This window comes from Ambystoma mexicanum, chromosome 5q (assembly GCF_040938575.1).
Source record: "Ambystoma mexicanum isolate Mex_15411 chromosome 5q, UKY_AmexF1_1, whole genome shotgun sequence".
NCBI lineage: Eukaryota > Metazoa > Chordata > Amphibia > Caudata > Ambystomatidae > Ambystoma > Ambystoma mexicanum.
The window spans coordinates 245663774-245686073 of NC_090933.1; the positions used below are offsets into that span (position 1 = coordinate 245663774).

The 22300-nt window shown below is 48.4% G+C and overlaps 1 protein-coding gene across 15 annotated transcripts in view; it reads right to left on the reverse strand.

Annotated features, from left to right (window-relative positions):
* PTPRM (protein tyrosine phosphatase receptor type M) overlaps window positions 1–22300 on the reverse strand; it is a 2094608-nt gene that overhangs the window by 1224595 nt on the left and 847713 nt on the right. For all 15 annotated transcript variants that reach the window (XM_069620757.1, XM_069620755.1, XM_069620756.1 and 12 more), the window contains exon 6: window positions 13889–14063. In XM_069620757.1, the coding sequence (XP_069476858.1) occupies window positions 13889–14063 (175 nt within the window). The remainder of the gene's footprint in view (window positions 1–13888; window positions 14064–22300) is intronic.

Consider the following 22300-nt stretch of genomic DNA (forward strand, 5'->3'; position numbering starts at 1 on the left):
TCGAAGCCGGAGCTCCGAGCGTGTCTCTCGACGACCTAGGTGCCGACGGCGTTGACGACCCCCTCGGAGGCGGAGCCTCGAGAGAAATCGTCGACAACCTCGGCGCCACAGGCGTCGACGTCTTCTTCGAAGACGGCACAGGATCACGCGGTCTCGATCGCATCGAGGACCGGGACCTGGAACGGGCATGGCGAGAACGGCTACCCTTGTCCGAGCGGGACCTCTCCCGCGAGCCGTGCCGACCACCCGAGCCCGAAGGCGTACGGGCGTTGTCTCTCGACCGGTGCCGACCGACCCCACTCGGAGGCGCCGACGGACCGGTGCCCTGCGATTCAAGAATCGCTAGCATCTGCTTCCCGAAGGAAGCCCATTCTTCCGGTGTCGCTTGCATGGAGGGATAAGCGACCCGCCGACGGGCGGAGTCCTCGGAAGAGGATGGGGAAGGCGACCTATGCCGGCGCTTCCTGGAATGCCTCGAAGAGGCAGAGGAGTGGCGAGACCGACTCCTGGAAGGAGACCCACCGGACTTCCGTCGATGACGCGGAGAGTCGCCCCTCGAGTCATCCGTCGAAAGCCCAGCAGACCTCAACTTCCGGGGCTTAGACACCCGGCCTACCAACAGCTTCTTCTTGCGTTCCCGCAAGGCCTTTCCAGTGAGCGACTGGCAGTCGACAGTCGTCCGTATTGTGGGCCTCCCCGAGGCACCAGAGGCAGGCGTCATGCGAGTCCGTGACCGACATCTTGGACCCATAGTCCCCGCAGTTCTTGAAGCCCGGACGCGGGGTTGAAGATGAGAAAGACATTGCCACGAACAGGTCTTCACAACAAACCGAACAGGTTAAACGAACCGAGAATAGAAAGCAGCAAACTCTAACGAGTCGAGGCGTACCGAGATTCACGAAGCGAACACGTTCGCGGAAAAAACGGAACTGAGGCTATGGGCGTCGTGCGTCCTACTTATCACATTGGGTGACGTCGGCCATCGGAGGAGGTCCTCGGGGACGGCGCATCAACATCATCGACGCAGGACGCAGACGCCAAAGATTTTCCAAAGCAGCACAGCTGTGGACATTACCTGTCATAGATATGGAATACGTCGGAGGACCCAATCCCCTCAAAATATAGTGTAAGACAGACCGGGAGAGCTTACCCTAATATACTTTATCAGATTAAATCCCAAGCACTTGGTCAGCCATCAAATAGTACCAAAAATATATGGCCCGTCCATATATCTTAAACAGGAATTCCCCACACAACCCAACAACTCTCAGGATTTAAGTTCTGTAAAGCAGTAAAGTAAACCACTTATTGGTCATCACAAATGTTATAATACAACACAAACAGAGGCACAATGTGGTGCCTTACCTCGATGTATTATTACTTTAGAGCATACATGAACCAACAAGGTGGATGTCAGCAGACAGACTAGATACGATCATCCATGTCCGGGCATTGAATTGCCTCACACGGCTGCAGGCAATGCCGTAATCCTATAGTCGTGGAAACAAAAACCAAAACACCCCGGTCTCAGGTACGGGATCATTCTACACAGTGCCCCAACTGTGTCTACCCATAGAATAAACTGCTCACTTGATCTCCCACTCAACTTAACATTGATCTGCTACCACCGAGTGTGCAAATGAAAAATGCTGTGGAACAAACTGAGACCGGCAAATGAAACTACAAACAACGTAACGTCAACACAGTGTGTAAAGACGTCACGTGTCATCAAAATCACCTGATCTAGATAGTGTTGCTAAGTAACGCAAAACGCCCCTCTCAATGCGGACGTCCCTCGAAAGTAACAGTCAAAAATAGACTTGAATCTTAAATGGACAAACCACTAGTACCCTACGCCCCAGTGCTATAGAAAATGAACAGAGGTCGCAGTAGCTCAAACAAACGTTAGTACGCCACTGTCCATGCAGCTAAAAGCACCATTGAGCTTAAATCAGAGGCACAAAGATGTAAGATAACTGGAGAGGCCAATCACGTCAAAAAAGTAATCATTATAGTCTGAAACCCTAATGTGTAAAATAACGTTGACCAAGCAGAGGAGGAGAAGAGACAACATAAACTGATGTAGAGATAATGTGATATTACCTCATGAAAAAAACTATTACCTATCTCCATCTAAATAGTCACTACAAAATATTGGCAAGTTAACCATGCCTTAAGGTCAGATGTGTATAAAGGACTTGCCCCATCATTTCAAATGCACAGTACATTGATAGAACAGCGATATAATCCAATCCATCTCAGCTAACACATCTCTAAAACAAGCTTTGAATCAGTAGAAGTCAGATGGAAAGTACTGACATGTCCACAGGAAATGCAAACACTCAGCCATGAAAGAGCAATGAGTAGTAAGATCTACTTCACATTATGCCACTTGATGTTTTCATTGAGCCCTATTAAATGGCTCTTGGTCAGAAAAATACGTTTTTTTTCCAAATTGATCAACTTTACATTGATTTCTTCCTGAGATTTCCCTTTGATTTTTTTCAGGGTACACCATTCAAAATCCACAAAGGAGTGGCCCATCTAACCAAACTGTTTAACCATGGGGGCTTTATCAATGTTATTTTTTAGGCAACTCCTATGCTCAATCATGCGAGTGATGCATTTCCTGTTGGCCTTGCCTATATACATAGGTGCGCAAGGGCATTTGATCATGAAAATTACATTGTCCGTATTGCAATTTGTATGTTCCCTTAAAATTCATTCATGATTCATGCCCAGATTTACAGAGGTCATTTTTCGTGTGAAAGGGCACAATACACAGTCTCCACAGGGATGGTGGCCCACTATCTGAGGAAGCCTCCATAATGTGCGTTGTGTTTATTGCTGGTTATCAGTGTTGTATGTCATTTTTCATAACAAAATTCCGGATTCCCCCCAGCGTTGTACCTGCTCCCGCTCCTGCAGTCCCATTCCTTGACTCCTCAGTTTATTCTCCTGGCTCGTCATCCCAGCAGGCCCAGTCCCTCTGTCACTCCGCCTCCAGTGCTCTGAGTTCCCCCTAGCTGGTCTTCTGATGCACCCTCCCTATTCCTTTTGCTACTGGAACTCAGGAGACACCATCTCAAGAAGTCGCCATTGAACTACAAGCCGCGCCACTAAAGCCTGGCAGCACACGCTTGGAGGGTGTTTTACCCAGCTGCTTTTTTCTCCTTCTTGGGTGTTTACTTGTGGGTGCCACTTATCTCCCAACTGTAAAGCATCAGTTAGAGGCCTAATGTGCCTGTGGAAATTCACCCACATTCAATCTGTCCCTCAGTAAGGTGAGCCCTGTTGTCAATTATTCAAAAGGGCACTGCACAGGTGGGGTTTGGGGCGGAGATAGGGGTGTCTGACAATGAGCCTGGGAGTACTGTAGGCTAATTAGAACAATTAACCACTAAAAACAGCAGGGCGCAGTACAGATGTCTCGCAGAGGTGTGTGCTTCATGCTATAAAGTTAGTGCCCCAGGCAGCCATGTTTGTGGCAAAGGAGAGCTCCTGCTGGAGGCAGAAATCACTAGGCAAAGACACGGGGCAAGGGTTACAGTGTCAGCTGTATAACTCATGGAACTTCTACTCTAGAAATATATGGTCAATTAAATGCGCTGCGCACCTAAATTGAGCTAAGGTTGCCCCCCAAGATGAGTCCAGATTGCGTCTCAAAATAAGCACAGTGCTGGCCCTTCCCATATCTCCAAGTCAGTGATGCCGTCTGTGTTGAGGGCCTACCCTGTGGCACTCTTCCCATCTACCATCTTAACCACTACCCCTGCCCCCGCGCCCCCACCCCCACTGCTTAAACGTCACAAAACGTCAAGATTTCTATTCAAAGAAAAAAGCAACGCAAGGAAAATTGTAAATCACACATTTTGGCGAACACAGTCTCGGATGCTTTGCAAACAAACTGCTGCCGTGCGGTGACACGGTAATGGCGCCGAGGCATGCATCAGATAGCATGTCAGCACAAAATACATACATTTGCATAATGGTCCACTTTGCATACAGGCACTCTCCTTTAACGGTGGAACATCATTATGTTCTGAAACTCCACCTGTTCACGAAAACGGACTTTCCCGGGAAAATACCAGCCTAGCAAAGGGTGTCAGGGTTTCTGCAAGTTGAGCTTTTAGGGCTGATCACCGTTAAAGAGCGGAGTACAAACAAATGCTAATACTGCACGCCTGCAGTCTGCAGGTTCTTTGAACAGCCAAGCAGAAAAGCAGCCAAAGCAGCAACTAATAACACAAGCAATATGAAAGTAAGCATACGTATTAGCTCGAATCACTAATAGCATTTCAATGCTGGCAGCCCGGGTTTTTTGTACATGCACACTGCTTCAAATAAGACCTTTAGGTCAGCAGAACCGACTCGTAGGTGTGTCTCATAGAAGTCTTTGTGTGGGCCAGAGAGATTATCATAATTACTCTATCATGCCACAGAGAGCTAATGGGATTACACCCCGAGGCGATCCAATCGCTCACAGCACCCTCCGAAAATGCTTTACGAGACTCTAATTCAATGCAAAGGGCATAATTATACGCCGAATTGCCAAACGCAGAGTAACATACCATCAGCCGTGAAAAATGAAGCCGCTGTTTGTGTAGTCCTGCAGATTAAAAAGCCATTAAAAAGAGAAGGCACATAAAAACTGTGGCTGATTAAGTGTGGGGATAACATAACAGTTTAATTCATTGAAACATGTCATTTCCAAAAGGGGTACCAGGTTTCTTGCCCGTATGCTCTGCCCAGAATGTCAAGGATCCTTTGCAGAAGAAGTGGCACAGGGTAGGCATGGGAGTGGGCAGTAGATGTGTCTGATAGAATAATCAGAACCATGATACGACCATTATCGGTCAAGTTGAGTGGAGCCTTTGGTTCACATCCTGGGATGAGGCCTACCACGATGGGCGGTTTCAGATGAAGCATTGACTTGTCAAAGGACTGCCTCCGAGCACAGGCCTGGAGTCCCAAGGAGAAGGGGAAGAAAACTGAGACTGACACATCCACCCAGCAAAGAAGTGCCGGAATAACTCTAGTTGCCATGCTCCAGCCTGGTCAGGCTGCAATCTGATTGGTCAATCATGCATTGCGACACCTAAAAAAAACACACACCCATAAAATCTGTGCATTAAGTAGCGTTGCCCCATAGGTACCTGAGATTGTTTCCTCAGTAACAATCTCAACCCTCATGGGAAAAACTAAACAGAGTTCCAGTGTCTTCTGTTTAACCATGAGCCTAAAAACACTCTATAGACTCTACATAACTTTTGTGAAATTAATTCACATTTGACCACGATCTCCTCAAGAAACTGTATTGTGCACTAATTTTAGAGTAGGATTTTAAATGGAGGATAAAACAAATGGGAGACCATAGGAAAACAAAATAGGTCACGCCAATTTGTCACAAATGGAACTCATGTTCTACCCTTATGTAGATAAAATGGGATGGAGAAGGTAGAGTGAGGTGAGGTCTATAATTGTGGGATAGATGACCTGTGTCTCAGCTATTGGCTCAGACCACTGTTCTGTGGGCGCCGATTGGTGTAGCTCCCTGACAAGAAAGACCTAAATTGATCGCCCAATCAGAGAAGGCCATCTATCACCAGTGCTCCTGCAGGAAGAGTGGTATGGCTGCAGGAGGGAGGCCTACTCTGTCCCTTAGTCTTGGAGGCCTGGACTGCCCAACACTGCCAGGCATTACAAAGGGATAGAACTCACAAGGCACAGCAGGTGGAAAGTTATCCCCATCAGAAATCTGTAATGCACCGTGTTCATATTTGAAGTAACACCTGACTTAGCTCAGGTATATACTGAAAATGATTACACTCGGTCCTACAGGAGCGTGTAGGCATCAGGGGCTCTGAACTGCTGACAACCGACAATACACTAAATACCCAAAACGTAGGCCCTGCAAGAGAACTCACTGCAAATAGTACCATCTGTGGTAGCCTTCAATAAGCTACCACCTTTCCCAATGTGTAGAAATAGTGCAACCTTGAGGATAGTCCTCAGAAGGTGGCAAAGTTGCTTATTGTGCATCCCTCCTATGTGCCATCAGCCGCCGCCATTGTCAGTATTCTTTGTGCACCACCTTTGACAACTTTGAAAAACCACTAACATCCGATTAACTGCACCAAAAGGAGAAGGAGAAAGGACTAAGAGTACAGAGTTTACTTCGGAAGTGAACATTGTTTCTAACTCTTACATGCAGCAGGTTGGGATGGAGGGGGTTTGCATGGGGGGGTTGCGGCATGGCACGATGCCTTCCTGCTGCTTCGGCACACTTCCACTTTGGAGATGCATGCCGTGGGGGCGTATACAAAATGTGCAAGAGTAGCGCCGGAGAACTGCTCTGAACAACCTTCTGCCACATAAGGATGCTGCAGAGTTTGCAGTTCACAGCCACTGGTGGTTGCTGGGGGTCTTGCAGCCTGCAAGGCAGCCCCAGGTATATTAATGCACACCATGCTTTTGTAAGAGGGAGCTAGCGGTGCAAAAGCAACAACCCCCAAATCCTCCCTGTGCCATGCCCATGACTACGCGACTTAACCGTCTGTTAGGACCATAACCCCTACATTCTTCAATCCCACCAGTTTCTTGAACGTTGCCACCATACGGCTTTTAGTTTCTTTCACTTTGCTTCACCTTCATCCCAGGTGATCTGGCTAATCGCCTACTTCTTTCCCCAAACCTCCACTGAGTTTTGAAGCCTGTTTTGGTTTATTTTGTCCATTGACATTTTTGTAACCCTGCCTGCAGTTTATTTTACCCAACCTGTGTATTTTATTGCAAATGCCATTTGTAATGTCTGTTTCGGTTTGTAAACAGTAGTTGCAAAGCGATAATAATTACTTTGGCACACATATTGAAAGACAAAAGACAAACCACTTAGCCATTAATGTCTTTAAGCTTGGAGGTCTGCTCGACTAGTATTTTCAATAAAATTCCAACATGCCTTAGCGAAGCCAATAGGTCCTGCTGCTAGCAGAAATGAGTCAGCTGCAGCCTCAAAACCCTCAATAAACATCATGCCTGGGCTACAGGGTGGCAGCAAAGATCAGACCTTCACAAGCGATAACAACACAGGCACATAAAAGAGAGCAAAGCTAACACTCTTCTGTGAAGCCAGGGACACCTGCTAGTCTTTCAATAAATTGACAGCAGAGGCTACCAACTTTAGCTATCACTGAAGCAACCCATTCATCAATATGTTAAGTGGGGAGGCAAAGCCAATTAGCGAAGATTTGTTTCTCGGGTTGAGTTCACTAGCGTCCAAGAATCCGGTTGAAACTTATTTTCTCTTCTAAAAGGATTGTTCTGGTATAGCTAGTTATTGCCAGATGGTCGAGAGCTTTGTAAATCTCACAATCGTGTGACAACAAGCAAGTGCGCACCCATCACTGTCTCTGTTTTACACTGTTGGAAGGACATTGTTTATGAACAAGCACAAGAGGTCGGCTTTTTCATGCTCCATTAATTTTTACAGGCCATTTTCCTGCATACTTAGATCAATAGGCCTCACAACATTTCCTAAGTGTCCATCTTTCTAATATAACAGGCAGGGCCCGCTTCATAAACACTTCTGGGCAAAAAGCGTCCTCCCCTTACTTCTTGCAATGATGGATCTGGGAAATAGTATTTACTGAACAGATGCCTAGCTTCTGAATCAAAAACTAGGGTACCTGCAAACTTGTGAGCAAAAGGTACAGGTTGAGAACAGAGGCAGCTATCCAGAAAAATGACTGAAGGCCCGACGGGAGTCATATGGGGGAGCTCAAAGTCCTGCAAGACATCTTATGTGATAATGAATTCTTATTTATATAGCGATCACCCAACCGTAGTGTGTACTCATTTATCGACTTCGGAAGGATGAAAGGGTGAGTTGGCCTTGCCGGGATGCAAACCTGCGACCCGCAGATAACACACAGATCGCAGCTATGCATTACGACAGATCTGTGTGCTTCTGTGGCATGAACACTCTGTAGAGGGATAAGAGATTGTGTAAGAAATATGTGGCAGACCAATAACACCACAGCAATGATGAACAGACAAAATTCTAAAATACGGAACTCATTTTATCAACTTCATAAAAAATGAGGGCCAATGCATGCGGCATTGCACAAGGATAGTGAATGACGAAGGCACGGCATACACCTGAGAGAAAGGCTCTGCTAGGTGATTAAATGTGCACACTTCTTTGACTTGGCATATGTTGGTACCGGAGAAAGTTGGCTATTAGAATAACAGCTTATTGTGTCCGTTCCACCTCCATTATCGTTCCTCAACTCTGGATTCTCTTTCCTATTCTCTCTCCGTTCTACCCCCACTATCATTCCTAAACTCTGGCCTCTCTTTCTTATTCTCTCCGTTCCACCCCCACTTTCGTTCCTGAAATCTGGATTCTCTTTCTTATTCTCGCTCTTCTACCCCCACTACAATCCTAAACTCTGGCCTCTCTTTCTTATTCTCTCCGTTACACCCCCATTATCGTTCCTAAACTCTGGATTCTCTTTCTTATTTTCTCAATTCCACCCCCATTATCGTTGCTAAACTCTGGTTTCTCTTCCTTATTCCCTCAGTTCAACTCCCATTATCGTTCCTAAAGTCTGAATTCTCTTTCTTATTCTCTCCACTCCACCCCCATTATAGTTCCTAAACTCTGCACTCTCTCCCTATTCTCTCTGTTCCACCGCCACTATTGATCCTAAATTCTAGATTCTCTCTGTTGCACACCCACTTTCATTCCTAGACTCTAGATTCTCTTTCGTATTCTCTCCGTTCCACCCCCATTCTTATTCCTAAACTCTGGCCTCTCTTTCTTATTCTCTCCCACTATTGATCCTAAACTTGAGAACTCTCTTTTCCACCCCCGCTTTCATTCCTAAACTCTAGATTCTCTTTTGTATTCTCTCCGTTCCACCCCAACTATCATTCCTAAAATCTGGATTTTCTTTCTTATTCCCTCCGTTCCACCCCCACTATTGTTCCTAAACTCCAGATTCTCTCGTATCCTCTCTGTTCCACCCCAACTTCCATTCCTAAACTCTAGATTCTCTTTTGTATTCTCTCCGTTCCACCCCATTCTCGTTCCTAAATGCTGGATTCTCTTTCTTATTCTCTCCGTTCTACCCCATTCTCGTTCCTAAACTCTTGATTCTCTTTCTTGTTTTCTCCGTTCTACCCCAACTATCGTTCCTAAACTGTACATTCTCTTTTACATTCTCTCCGTTCCACCCCATTCTCGTTTCTAAAATCCTGATTCTCTTTCCAATTTTCTCAGTTCTACCCCAACTATCGTTCCTAAATTCTGGATTTTCTTCTTTGTTCACTCCAGTCCATGCCCATTCTCGTTCCTTTTCGCATTTCTCTTTCTGATTGCCTTCAGTCTATCCTGGCTTTCTTTTTTTATTATCGTAAGTGCTTCATAAATTCCAATAAATAAATACATTCATAATCGTTGTTGCAACATCTCGTCCCAGCTCCCATTAAGGTGTCGTAAATCCACGGCTAATTTTGATGGAAGCCTGTTATTTTGCCAGGGGTACAGCCACAAATAAATGATGTGCAGAAAAAGGAAAGATGTTAACAAAGGTGGCAAAAGTAGATGTAAGACACCCAGAAGCCAAACAGGAACGCAAAAGAATACCGCTTTAGATGGAGGAAACTCCACGCGCAGGAATGGTCATGGAAAAAGAACTAAGCACAGTCAGAGAAAAGGAGAGCATGCATACGAGCTGAGGGGTTGACGGAACAGCATTTCGGTGCAGAATGGACTGAAGCCACAATTAAAGAGAGATTGAGTTCATATAATTGCGGGTATGTAAAGCAGAGACATGGTATTTCATTTGGGTTTTGACCATCTCCATCAGGAATGATATTTTCTTGAGTAGTAACATGGCACCCTATTCACTGTAACATAAAAACTCTTGCTTACAATTAGAAAGGAGTCACTGAACACCAGTTTTGATAAATGGGACAGTTGCATTTTAGGATGTTTACAGGCCACACGTACGGTTGTCCTCTGCAAAATTACAAGTTCAGAATTACAGATCACAGAAAATATGGTGAGCACTTTCAAAAGTGCTGAGGAACAGACAGAAGCACTGAATCCTAAGGAAAGCCAAGACAAAGGTGGCACTTATACACTGTTCATCAGGAACGGTGCATCCAATCCCATGTATTTCTGCAGACTGGCTAGTGCCTTACCTTAGACCACCTAACAGGAAAGTGCCATATAGAGGCCTGGTATAACCAGTGGACCTTCTACATGCTAGATTTAGAGGGAACCTTCAGCTCTGTGTTGAAAGGCTTATGACAGATATCCAGAAAAGAAACAGGATAATTGTATGTTAAATAATGTAGATTAGACATTTTATTTCGAAAAAATGATATCTTCTTGATATATTTGATGTATATTGCAGAATTACATTGCCTCCTTATGCATGTCTTACTGTGCACTCCTGACCAGCCTCAGTCTAGTAAGGCGTGGGTGGCAGGAGAATTCTATTAAGTGATGCTGGAAGTTCAAGGTTGCCACCCACTATGCTACAACCAGTAGAGTTTGTTGTGGCCTATTACCAGGACCGCATTGATAATTATTTGTGGTACTGGCTTTGGCATTTTCTAAAAGCCAAGTACAAGCCCTTGCAGGTTTATTAGCTCATGGATATGGAAATGGAGGACAGACTTTGCCAAGAACAGATTGTCTCAAGGAACTTCTGGATCTCTCCGGGAGGAGCTATCAAAAGGGACGAGGATAAACACTGCTTGTTGCCAGCGAACTGGCTCCTGGCATTGGCAGACGTTCTGGGAGGAGATGGATAAACACTTTTGGCAAGCGCATTTCACAGAAAGGTGCAGGGTGAACAGCTCAATTCACCACCTGACTGTCCAATAGATGGTTTAGTTACAAGTGTAAGAGAGAAGAGGACGGGTGGCAATGGGATCAATTGATCTCAGTCCATCAAGGTAACCTTGCACTGACTTACCCTGAAAGAGGTATCCCTTATACTGATTTGAAGCTGATTAATTGGAATTATATGGTTTGGCCATGGCACAATTGTTTGTGGCCGAATTGACCGTGGTCAATTTTGCTGCAAAGCCAATTTTGGCGTTAGTATAAATCCGCCCAAACCAAAACCCTCCACCCACCCCCATACTCTGCCCCACCCAGCCCCTACTTACCTTTTCACTGTCCGCTCATCTTCTAACCCTGCAGCGTCAGATCCGTCCCTCCTATGCAGGTCGGATCTGACGCCGCAGGGTCCGCCTTTCTTTTTCCTGTACCCCTCCTCCAATCCTCCAGAAGCGGGGGACACCCTTGCTACCCCCAAAGGACATCACTCAACCCCCGCTCCCCATGTTTGGTAGTGATTTTTCAAACTGATTGTTTACAAACAATCGAATGGTACTGGCCGAATTCGGATTTCAGATTTACCATACGATAGTTTTTAAATGATCAGTTTGGGTAATACTGCTTAATTCTAAGCATTTGTCCTCTGCACGGAAGTGCCAGGAGGGGCTGGGGTGGAGAGGGAGGGCCCACAGCAGGGTGGGGGTAACACGAATTAAACATTCAAGAGGTTGTTTTAGGATATGTTGCCAATTAAGCTGCCAGCCTCTTCCCAAATCTAAAAACGTGCTAGGTTATCCAACCAGCCCAGACAGTTTCACCCACAAGTCACGTCACAGCAAGGCACCAGTCTACCTCTCTGACTCATCAAAGGATACCACTCTTATAGGGACCCTTAGGGTCCTCATCTGTTAAAAGAACTCCCCTCCCCTCTCATGAACAAAGCCAATCACGAGTCAGGAAAAAACGAAAACACACCTTTTTAAATGGGGTTTCCAGCCTAAATGATTCCCCACCAGTGCAGAACAGTTGCTCTTTCTGTGGATGCAGACTGCCAGACTTGGATGGGATGAAATGCACTCTACGGGTTTCTGCCTCCCAGGCTTGCTTGTGGATGCTGGTTTACTTTTTCTTTGCTCTGCTGTTTCTATTTCCTTTCCCCGTGCACTTATTTATCCACTACTCTCCAAGTGCTCTTCTTTCTCTTGTTTGCAATTGCCCCATGCCACCTCCTGTTGCTCTTGCATCGATCTGAATGCACCAAGACATGTGAATGTGCAGCTTACTGCTGTCCCCTCCTTTCCTTTGTCTTGCCTCCCCTATAACCCCACTTGACCCATGGGGCTCCACGAAGAAACTCTGTTTTGAATTTGGCAGTATACAAATCCCGTATAACAAATTAATTTAAGAAACGTCTAGGTGCTGGGTTAATTATATGCACCACTTTATAGATATCAAAACCATTTGTAATTCGGCATAGTAATTTTAAATACTAACAGGCGCGTGTTCTGCATCAGCTACCGACGTAGTGGTCTTCAGCAACGAGACTTGTCTGGAGAAGCATTTGGTGCAATGTCGGTGTCTCTAGACTTAAGTCTGTGATAGACATCTAGAGAGTGAGAATAAGGAGATGGAGTGGTGGTGATAAAAGGTTTACTTAAGAAGTTGCTCGCTCAGCACAGAGCTGCTATTGTGAAGTACAGCTCAGCAACATTTGCTATCAATTTCCCTGGTCAACGTCAGCCGCTATCGTCAGACACCGTAGTGGCCACCGGCGGTCATGTCCAGAAGATCATGCATCGTATTCCCTCCAGAGAAGGACAGTAACCAGTTTTGCCAGCCTGTCATTGCTACCATAGTAGGGGAAATGCCCCAGAACTCAGCTAGCGGCACTCAGTGTCATCCATCGCAATATAAATATCATGTATGTCTCAGAGCGGAACGAGGAGACAGACTTGTGGTACTTTCTTACTTTCAGTGTTACACTGTTCAATTGGCATTAAACATTATTATTGTCCCAGTTATCTTTTCAGTGCTCGAACTTTGTTCCTTTTGCTGGAAGAATTTAATAAGTGGGTTTCTAGACACTTATGTAGAGGAGGCATACACGTTTTGTAAGATTTCAGAGTTTTTGTAGGGCCCTACTCACTGCTATGGTACCCTCAGAGCGCCCCGGTTTGTCAAGTGCAAGGCCTCTTAAGGTGTGTGGGGGGCATAGGAAGAAGCGCTACTCTTACTCACATAATTACTCTTGCAAACTCATTTATTTATGGGGTGCATCTCTCCCAGGGTTATGTGGCTCCCCAGATGACCCCTCACCATTGACTATGCCGTCCAGAGCTGCTGGCAGTTGTAGTCCAAAACATCTGGCGAGCCAAAGGTTGTAGACAGCTGATCTATCCAATTCAGGAAGCCACTGCTCCATTTTATCAAAACCTCTTCCCCACAAGGATCACGCATTTCAACATCTCTGTAGACATCCACTAAGCAGAGAATGCTGTGCACGACAGCTGTCCTGCAGATGCTGGGAACTCGGGCACCAAACGCCTGCGGACCCAGCACCCACCTTCACAAGCGGTGACAGAGGGCTGCACGATTGGGCCAAACCCCTGCACAAATAGGCCAGATTTAGAGAGTTATTAGAAGCCATTTTGAAAAAAAAGAAAAAAGAAAAACAGATGGCAAAATGGCAACATAACGAGTTGTTGATTGTAAATATAGAAATCATAGTTTCTTTAAGGTGGGAGGCTAAACATAACCAAGGATGCCACTGAAATAAATGCAAGCACACATGCAGACAGAGACAGCCAGCCAGTCTACATTTTTTTCGGCGAGTTTACATTTCCCCTGCCAAAAGAGAAGTCGTGTATATAAACTATGCTGAAATTCTGCGAGGCGGGCAGGCTTCCAGCCACTGATGACTCGCGAGAAACACACAGCGCAGTGGTGGCATGCGTGACATTGCCAACAGGCGTGATCTGAAGCATTTGAAATACAGCAATAAGCGAGGCCCTCGTTTAGGATCGCACGTACCTTTCACGATCAGTTCCGCATAGTTCGACACCCCCACTCCGCCTTCCGTGTGGATCATGCAGCGGTACTTGCCCGCGTCCCTCTTGGTCGTGTTCACGATGCGAAAAGAAGCGATGAATCGGCGAGGGTTGGACACCTTAATGTCCTTCAGCGGCGCGTCCCGTCCGTGCACACCCTAGACAACAAAGAGAGGGAACGAGTCAATGATTTCGAATTCAGAGCCGCAGTCAAGGCCGTGCGGCAGCGACATTCTTCGCTAGCAAAAGAAAGCACGAGGCGCCAGTAGCAGTGACAGAGTTAGAGGTAGGTGCAGGGCTTTAAGTGGGCCGGGGCCTGCCGGGGTTGGGCCCCGGCAGGCTCCGAAATTTCGTTTTGAGGCGGGGCCGTGCCGGGGCCCACTAATCTCCCCTGGCAGCTCCGGCCACTAGACGAAAAGGCATTTTTTTCTACAGCCTGAAGCCGTCACTCGTGCGCGAGAGCTTCAGGCTTCAGAAAAAAATGCCTTTCAGCCATAATGGTGGCGCCGCACCGGCAAGGCATCCCTTTAACCAAGTGATGCACGTGGGCCGGCGCCACCATTATGGAGAAAACGTGAGGCTGCTGGAAGCAGAGGCCTTGCTTTCTAAATTCTGAAGCTCCCGCGGATTCGCGGGAGTTTCAGTCTTTAGGAAAAAGGCCTCTGCTTCCAGTGGCCTCACCCTTTCAGCCTTAATGGTGACGCTGCCCCTCCCCAGCTGGTGATAAAATAAATGCCTATAGGGGAGAGGGTGCTAATCTCTACAAAGGTCTGCCTGGCAGGGGTGCCAGTAGCCCAGTGAGCCGGGGCTCGTCAAGGAGGCGTGGCCCAACGGGCCATCAAGACCTCCGTTGTTAGGCCACGCCCCCTCGATGACCCCCGGCTCGATTTGTAGTGCCACTTAAGGCACTGGGTAGCTGCAATTCGTCTTTGCAGTACTGGCCAAGGATGGATGGGATGAAACCCCACTCAGTGGACCCATAGGTGAAAGTGGGCAGGAACTAAAGGGTACAACGTTCCCTTACTCTTTGGGGAAATCAGACATCGTCCCCTCGTCAGTGGCATCGCCAGGAATCAAATTTAGGAGAGGCACAGAGGGGGCCTCAGACAAAAGTAAGCGGGCGCCTGTAAAAGGGCAATGTGTGACATCAGAAGCACTCCTGCAGATAATCTTTTGTGCACACCAACTACCACAACCCACTGCACCTACCCTACCCTCCCATCAAAATGTAGGCGCAAAACCAGAGGTCTCAAAATGTGGGGCGTGCACCCCCAGGGGGCACAGCTGCATCCCTGGGGGGGGGGGGGTGAGAACCCAGCATGAAATGTAAAAAAAAAAAAAAAATGTAAATCATTTTTTTTTACATCAGAGGAAATGGGCAGGGGCAGATCACATGGTCAGACTGGACCATAAAACAGCCTTAGGCACCAATGAAAAAATGTCCAGCAGTTGCAAATGGATATTCAGTCCTTTAGTCACAGACTGTTTGAATAGTACTCAAGGGGGTGTTTTTTGTTAAATCGTAAACAAATTGGGATATTTAAAGAATATTTATTCAGCAACAATGGTCAAAACTACTAGCTGCATAGTGAAGTAACTCCTCAAACTGGCCCACATTGGCCAAAAAAGTGGTCAATTTTGACTGGTCTACACTAGCCTTTTACATTTCTGGTACGGTCATCACCCTATTGCCCTATAGGCCAGTCCAAGCCTGGTGGCTCATCCATAATGGGTGAGGGGGTGTCCACCCACTGGCCCCCTCACCCATTATGGAGGAGCTGAGGAGCCAGCCCAGTGAAACACTAAACACTCCCTCAGCTGCTATTTCCGGCTGAGGGAGTGCTCCTGGGGTGGCTGAACTGTCAAAGGGAAACACTGTTTGCCTTTGACAGTTCAGTTCCCCAGCCGCACATGATCACTGAGCTAATGAACACTGGAGGGTTTTGCTTCGCCAGCCTTGCATAGCTCATTGGAAATGCTGGCTGGGGCACTGCATGTATGTCTGTGCGAGGTGGTGCTCCTGTGCCTCCTCGCACATACGGGCAGAGCAACCTGGACCGGGTCATTTTAGCAACCACGCGCAGGTCCCTGCAGAAGGTACGTTTATGGTGATTTATTTTTTATTTAAATATGTGTATGAATGCGTGTATGCTTGTGTTATGTGACTATGGTGAGAGCAGGATGGGCGGGAGCACTGGGATAGTGGTGGGAGCAGGGTGGGAGAGCCCAGGGTCTGTACTGGGCGTAGGGTGCAGTGACGGCGCGCAATAGCTCATAGCCATTTCTACATACTGTCCATCTGGCACTTTTGGGAGCCCGGGCTTCCCAAATTTTCCTCAGAGGGGGCCCAGGCCAAAACAAAAAGTTTGAAGACCACTGAACTAAACCATTAAGTCACTAAAAACCCATCATTAGCGCTTTCGTACCCTAAATTCTGATTGGAGGGGCTGCTTGCTGTTGGCTACAGGGGGAACTTAACAGCTCTTCATTGTCCTGTGGCATCATTGGTTGCAGCCCTGTGTGTGTGTGCTGGCAGACACAGCACTGCAATGAAAGTAGCCCAGCTGAGGTAGGGGGGAAAAGGGGGACCCAGGAATTCAGAGCAGGGGGCCTAGCCCCCCCTACTCCCCACCAGCGACGCCACTGCCCCTTATAGGGTTGCCAACTGCCTGGAATTCAACTGCACTGACCGTATTTTTTGCGATCTGTCCGGTTGTCCGGTTTAGATGCAATAAATCCAGATTTTACTTGTCTCATGGGACAGCGGCAGTCTGAGTTTCTAGACTCAGAAGGTCGGGACACTGTAGCAAGAGCAGCCTGTGGCCTTTGAAGGTGTGTGCCAGCCAGAGCAGAATGTGCTTCCTGCAGTGTTCCTCGATGCTGCGATTTACAGCATTTGCATTCCGTCACTTTGAAATCTGCAATGATAAATGAGAAGCAAACCTACAAATGCCAGAATGCAGAGAAACACTGGGCACAACATGCACTACTTCAACCTGACCTCCATGGTACGACATAATATGCGTCTCTGCTTCACAACCACCATATATGATACAAAGGCAGTGGTAAGAAGATGGCTAGTAGTGTGCTTTTTAGCCCATGTCAATCTGCATTTGCTTTGCGTTACACATATTTGGAAAACGCTGAACTACAAGTCCCAGGTTGCAAACTACTGTTGAATGAACAGCTAGGGCTAGATGGGAACTGTCAGACATGCTAAGAGTAACTTTTAATTGCTTACAGCTTTATTGGAATGTAGTCCATTCTCTGTAGAGCGACCAGGCTAACTCATTTCTAGTGAGAGTTACACCATTCATGGATTACCAGCTCACATCAACCTTCAAACATGCTTTTTGCAGATCTGCATTTCAATTGGGAATATTATTTGTCACTATTGTGTATGGGAGCAAGATGTCTATAATACCCCTGTATAATATGCTTATTACGTACAACAACAATAATAAAATGGGGAGATTTAATAATAGGCACATTTCTGTAAAAGGCTATGAGGAACAGGGGAAAGTCATTCACAAGTCAGTGTACTCTGCTCAGCCTCATATCTCACAAAATGAATAAGAATTTGGTGGATTATATTAGGTTCCATTCCATTTCATCAACAGTAATTACTGTGTGGTAATTTACTACCAAGTTATTAGGAACAAGTTACTTACCTGTAACTGTTGTTCTCCAGCATGGGGCTGGCATGGATTCACATGCTCATGAATATTCCCCAACGTCAGGCTGGGAATCCTTGGTAAAGAAAAAATCAGTATCGGTTTTGTTTCTGCTCTGTCTTTCTTAGTAGTAACTAATCACTGATCTCTGGGTCATACTGCCCCCAGCCAATGACTGACCTCTCCCTAAGCCCCTTCCCTGGCAGTCATCCTCAGATTTGGTAGCATGAAAAGAGGCAGTATGACCAAGTGAAGAGCCGCAGAGGGGAAGGAGGGAGGCTTCGCATGTGAATCCATGCCAGATCCATGCTGGAGAACAACAGTTACAAGTAAGTAACTTGTTCCTTCTCCAGCATGGGGTCTGGCATGGATTCACATGATCATGAATATAAGAATACACAGCAGTACACAGATGCACAACCATGGGAGGTGGCAAAAGGCTCAACATTAATCATTATATAAACTCAACATCAAGCAGCTCTTACCACCTCACCAGGCCCACCTTCAGGCGAACAGGTTGCGCAGCACTGCTTGGCCGACTCTGGACTCCTCCCTGGAATCCTGGTCAACTCAGTAGAATCTCGTGAAGGTGTGCGTCGATCTCCACGTAGCAGCCCTGCAGATGTCCAGTAGGGGCACACCAGACAAGAACGCCATAGTAGCAGCGATCGCTCTGGTCGAATGGGCTCTCGGACGGCCGGGCAACGGTCGGTTGGCCAACCGATGACAGTGCATGATGCAGCCGGAGAGCCATCTGGAAAAGGAAGTCTTTGAGAGAGCCTTCCCTTGGTTCACAGGTCCAAAGTTCACAAACAGCTGTGATGTCTTCCAAAAACTCTTCGTTCGGTCCACGTAGAACTTCAGCGCTCTAGATACATCCAGCGAGTGCAAAGTCCTCTCGGCTGGCGACAAAGGCGACGGAAAGAAAACTGGCAACACCATGGGCTCGTTAAGATGTAAGTCTGATGGCACCTTGGGCATGAAAGAGGGGTGCGTCCTCAGCACCACCCTCGTATCGTGAAAAGTCAAGTATGGAGGCTTGCAGGATAGGGCCTGAATCTCTCCCACGCGTCGTGCACAGGTGATGGCCACAAGGAACGCTGTCTTCCACGACAGGAACTTCAACGGAGCCGAATGCAAGGGCTCGAACGGCGGCCCCATGAGCCGGGTCAGCACCACGTTGAGCTCCCACGCCAGGGCTGGCGCCTTCATGGGCAGGAATGATCGGAACAGTCTCTTCATAAATTCCTTCACCAGTCGATGAGACCACAAGGACGGCCGTCCTGTAGTTCTGGTGTATCGGGAGATCGCTGCCAGATGTATCTTGATGGAAGCGTGAGCTAGTCCAGCTTTGGCCAGCGACAGTAGGTATGGTAGCACTTGAGGTGCCGTAATCCATAGAGGGTTGATCTTCTGTGCACGGCACCAGACAGAGAAACTCTTCCACTTATGTCCGTAGCACTTGAGAGTTGAGGACACCCTGGCCCTGCAAGAAACTCTCTGCAGTGAGGCGGGATATCGTACCCTCCAAACTCTATTGCTGCAGGAGCCAGGCCTGCAAGTTCAGCGACTTCGGGTCGTGATGAAGAATGGCGCCTCCCTCTCTGGAGAGAAGATCTGCGTCCGTCGACAGCTTGACTGGTGGTGACGCTGAGAGGTCCAGAAGGTCCGGGACCCAGATCTGTCTCGGCCACGCCGGTGCAACGAGGATCATCCTGCACTGGGACCTCTTGAGCTGGCTGATGAGTCGAAGCAGCAGCGGCAACGGAGGAAACGCATACAGGAACAGGCCGTCCCAGGGGAACGAGAAAGCGTCGTCCATGCTCCTCGGCTGGGGAAACCTGCTGGCGAACCTCTGGCATTTGGAGTTCGTCGCCGTCGCGAACAGGTCGATCTGGGGTTTGCCCGATCATTGGAAGAGCCGATCCACTTGATCCTGGCGTAGTTCCCACTCCTGGCACGAGCGCAGCTCCCTGCTGAGTGAGTCAGTGATGGTGTTTTTTATTCCTGCCAGATGGAAGGGAACCAGAAACATCCCCTGGCCAACGGCCCAGTGCCACAGATCCTGGGCCTCCTTGGATAGGGCTGGGGATCTGGTGCCTCCCTGCTTCCGGATGTAGAACATCATGGTGGTGTTGTCGGTGAAGATCCTCACGACCTTGCCCTTGAGGGATGGGAGGTATGACTTGAGCGCCCAGAACACCGTGCGGAGCTCCAAGATGTTGATGTGAAGAGACCTCTCCTCCGAGAGCCAAAGGCCTCTTGCGTGGAGATCTCCGGTGTGCGCACCCCATCCCTCCAGGGATGCGTCCGTCGTCACTGTCTCCTGATGTGCCGGGATCTGGAAGTCCGTGCCCACCATGAGGTGTGCACGGGTGCCCCACCACTGAATCGCCTGACGGAAAACCTCGTTGAGCGGGATCTTGTCTTCGAAGCTGCCCGCCGCTTGCATCCAGCGGGTGTCGAGGAACTCCTGTAGAGGACGCATCCGTAGCCTGCACAGGCGCACTAGGTAGATGCATGAGGACATCATTCCGAGGAGGGACTTGATGGATCTCACCCTGGCCACGTCCGTGGCTAGCAGGGCTGTCCAGACAAGTGGTCGACTGTAAATTGGTCGAAAGACAAATGGTCGACGTAATTTGGTCGAAAACCAAATGGTCGAATTATTTTTTTTATTTATATATGTATTTTTTGGGTTTTCGTTTAGGGAAAAAAGGGGTTTTTTTTTTTTAAAAAAAGGGGGTTGGTGGGATCCCCACCCCCAAAAAAAAGGGGTGAAAATAAAAAAAATAAAAAATCGACCATTTGGCTTTTGACCAAATTGGTTCGACCATTTGTCCAGTCGACCAAATGTCTGGTAACCGCTAGCAGGCGCTGCACCTTGCCTAAAATGGCCTTCGTCCTTTCCTCCGACGGAGACGCCAATCGTTCCACTGTATCGAGCTTCGCTCAGAAACAGTGGCCACCTGCGACGGAGCCAGATGGGATTTCGGGTAGTTGATGGAGAAACCCAGCTCCGTGAGTAAGCGGACGGTCTTCGCCGTGTGCTCGATGGCAAGTTCTCTTGTCCTTGCACGGATGAGCCAGTCGTCCAGGTAGGGGTAGACATGGATCCCCTGCAGGCCCAGCCGCGCCGCCACTGGTGCTAGGCACTTGGTGAAGACCCTGCGTGACGACTTCAATCCGAATGGCAGATCTCTGAATTGGTAGTGGAGTCCTTGAACTTTAGGGATGTGGAAGTAAGCATCCTCCAAGTCCAACGACGATAGGAAGTCGCCCTCCTCCAGCTGTCCCAGCACGTGCTCGAGAGTGACCATCCTGAACTTCTGTGACTTGATGTATTTGTTCAACCGACGTAGGTCCAGGATGGGGCGCCAACCGCCTGTCTTCTTTCTGACGAGGAAGTATCTTGAGTATACTCTGGAGCCCCGGAGCCTCTTGGGGACGAGCTCGATGGCACCTTTCTTGAGCATCGCCTTTACCTCCAACAGCAGTTGAGGGACGTGATTTTCCTTCCTGGCCACGGGAGGAATGCGGGGACACTTCTTTAGCAATTCGAGAGAGTGCCCGTGGGCCAGAGCATCCAGCACCCAACGGTCAGTGGAGATGGACTCCCACACGCTGACGAACTTCGCCAGCCGGCCTCCCAACGGGGTGCTCGACGCTACGGCCGGTTCAATCTTGCTTGGAGGCGGCCTTGGTGCCTTGGCCTCCTTGGCAACGACGACGAGATCCTCCTTGTTTGCCGTGACCTCTGTAGGCCTCCTAGGATGAGGAGCGGGCCGCCTGGCGGTACGTAGAGGAACCACCGCCTGATCCCTTGTAGGCCCCCTGTCTGCCTCCGGCGCTCTGAAAGGGACGTCGTTGCTGAAGGACTCCCAGGGCTCGGGCCGTCTCTGTGTTGGCCTTGGTGGCCTGCAGCGACTCATCCACTGTTTTCCCGAACAGGTTGTTGCCGTCGAACGGCATGTCCAACACCCTGGTCTGCACATCCTGACAGAAGTCTGTCGCCTTGAGCCAGCCTCGTCGTCGAAGGCAAACACCGTTGCCTAACTGGCGAAACCCGGTGTCGGCAATGTCCGTTGCCACCGTTATGGCGTGGTCCGACGCCACCTCACCTTCCTGCAGAATCTCTAGGGGCTGCGCCCTCTTGTCATCTGGTAGGAAGTCCAGTAGGGGAGCTATCTTGTACCATAGCTCCCTGTCGTATCGGGCCACAATTGCGAAGGCGTTGGCCGCTTTAATTGTCGCACCGGCGACGAGATGACCCGTCGCCCCGTGGCGTCCAATTTCTTTCCCTCGCCGTCAGGTGGGGAAGTGGAGGTTGAAGCTGTCGCCCCCGCCGCTTTCTTCTTGGCCGCCGCTGAGACGACTGAATCCAGCCTCGGCTGAGCCCTGAGGCACAAGGGGGTAGCGCCGGGGACCCGGTACTTCTTCTTGTACTGGTCCTTTTTGGCAGGCGTCGTGGACGGGTTCTTCAGGACCGCAAGTCCCTGTTATGTACAAAGGGAGGCTTTCACATAACCAGTAGTTTAAAGGTAAAGAACCTTTTATTTGTAAGTTGATGACATAAAACGACCCCCAGCAGGAGGAGTACAATCTTCCCACTAAGGCCCTGCTTCTTCACTGGCTCTCCTTGGAACCCTGGTACATAAGATGCAGTTCTATGTTCTATAGTATCTAAGTGACAATAGACATAGTGAAGGAAATATTATACA